A 1,917-nucleotide genomic window follows, 5' to 3' on the forward strand; every position below is an offset into this window, starting at 1 on the left:
ACCTCGAAGTCCTCAAAGTTGAAGATGCCGTCTGCCGACCCCGCCGCACTTCCCGACCCGCGAATTAGCGCCTGCTGCAGCCGCTCCGATGCGCCGCTGCTGAAGACCAGCCGCTGTAGGGCGGAGATGTTGGAGGCGGCGTGGGCAGTCGCCATCTGGAACGTGGATATGCAACGGTGGCATAAAGTGAATGATACACCGTCGCAAATCTGCATTCCTGGGTCGTGCGGAGATGCATCCGGTTTGGGTACCGGCGGATAGCGGGTGAACGCTAAGGTGGGTTTCGAACCAGTGACAACGCCCGTCTGGGTTTTTTGCGCCGAGTCGAACTGCGGGATTCGAACTCGAGACCCAATGCAGTTTTGCGACGGTGTATCATTCACTTTATGCCACCGTTGCATATCCACGTTCCAGATGGCGACTGCCCACGCCGCCTCCAACATCTCCGCCCTACAGCGGCTGGTCTTCAGCAGCGGCGCATCGGAGCGGCTGCAGCAGGCGCTAATTCGCGGGTCGGGAAGCGCGGCGGGGTCGGAAGACGGCATCTTCAACTTTGAGGACTTCGAGGAGGAGAGCGAGGAGGAGGAGGTGGAGGAGGAGGCGAGGGCTGTCGCGGCGTGCTTGACTCGCCGCTCTGTGCTCGAATGACCACGCCTGAAGTCGCGTGTGCTTCTTAGGCCCGTAGCGGCGGCAGCGGTGCCAGCGGAGGGCTCGAGGTGATGAGTGTGGCGGAGGCGGAGCTGCTGTATGAGGCGCCTTGCGAGAGGAGGGAGGGGGCGCGAGGGCGGACGCTGCGGCGGGCACCTCACCGCGGGTCCCTCGCCCCCGAAGGCGGAGCTCGAGGCGGAGGCGAGCGTGTCGGCGGAAGGGCTCACGCTGCGCGGCTCTCCGCCGAGCGACCGCCTGTCCGAGTTCTTGCGGCGGGTAGGCGCGGCGACGACCGCCCTCGAGCACTAGCTAGAGGCACGCGCATCGAGAGCGCGCGTCGAGATCGATTCGTATATCTTTGTGTCAATAGTTGAGTTACATTGTATAATATGAACTGTACTGGCGTGTGACATATCTCGGTTTCATACATCATTTTGAATATGAATTGGGCGGGCGGGGCGCATACATGGAAATCTCTACGCAACATCGGAAGATCCTTGTGGACTGTAGATCGTAGATGCCTTTTAGAGATCTCTTAAGTGGCAAATCTCCTGCCAAGAGCAGCAGTAGATTGAAGAACTGGTGGAGGCAAATCTTCTCCGGTGTAGATGCTCGAGAGGAGTCTGAGATCTCGAGTTGGTGCGTGCAGTCGCTTGAGATCTTGCGACAGAGGTGGAGATTCTGACTTCGCGCCAAAGGCGCCTAGAGATCGTGTGGGCCGACTGGAGATTGCAAAATGGCGCGAAAAGAGGGTGGAGATCCTTTTGCATTGTGAATGAATCCATAGCGCATCTCCTTGAAGGTTTGAGCCCCCTCCTCCCCCGGGCCCCCGAATCGAGATTGGAGATTGGAGATTGGAGATGGAGATCGGAGATCTGACTGAATCCGGCCTAAGATGACGACGTTGGAGATTGGAGATTGAAGATGGAGATCGGAGATCTGACTGGATCCGGCCTAAGATGTAGCGACGCTGGAGATTGGAGAGTACTGGAGAGATGGAGATCGGAGAGCCCCCCAAGTCCCTAGTGGTGTCTCATCGATTTTCTTGTTTTGTTTTTAGACAAATTCTGTGCGCGGACGGCCCGGGGAGCCTCTGGCGCCATTTTAATCTGCGCTCCTCTTCATTGGCCTGCGGCGCCTGGCTTGAGCTTGGAAGTGTAAACGAGTCCGCCAGGGCGGACTGCAAACACGGAGCGCGCTGCGCGCGCGGCCCACAGACCCATCAACTGGGCTAGGTAGAGAACGCCATTCCGCCCAGGAACTAAAACA

At 58.7% G+C, this 1,917-nt stretch overlaps 1 protein-coding gene across 1 annotated transcript in view; it reads left to right on the plus strand.

The window, feature by feature from the left end:
- Positions 1-1,057, plus strand: part of EMIHUDRAFT_360815 (hypothetical protein) — an 8,647-nt gene extending 7,590 nt beyond the window's left edge. Inside the window, exons 2-4 of the mRNA XM_005793286.1 lie at positions 406-600; positions 678-752; positions 832-1,057. Of these exons, the coding sequence (XP_005793343.1) occupies positions 406-600; positions 678-752; positions 832-957 (396 nt within the window). The 3' untranslated portion in view covers positions 958-1,057. The remainder of the gene's footprint in view (positions 1-405; positions 601-677; positions 753-831) is intronic.
- Positions 1,058-1,917: the final 860 nt, after the last annotated feature.

Source organism: Emiliania huxleyi (assembly GCF_000372725.1).
Source record: "Emiliania huxleyi CCMP1516 unplaced genomic scaffold EMIHUscaffold_102, whole genome shotgun sequence".
Lineage (NCBI taxonomy): Eukaryota > Haptophyta > Isochrysidales > Noelaerhabdaceae > Emiliania > Emiliania huxleyi.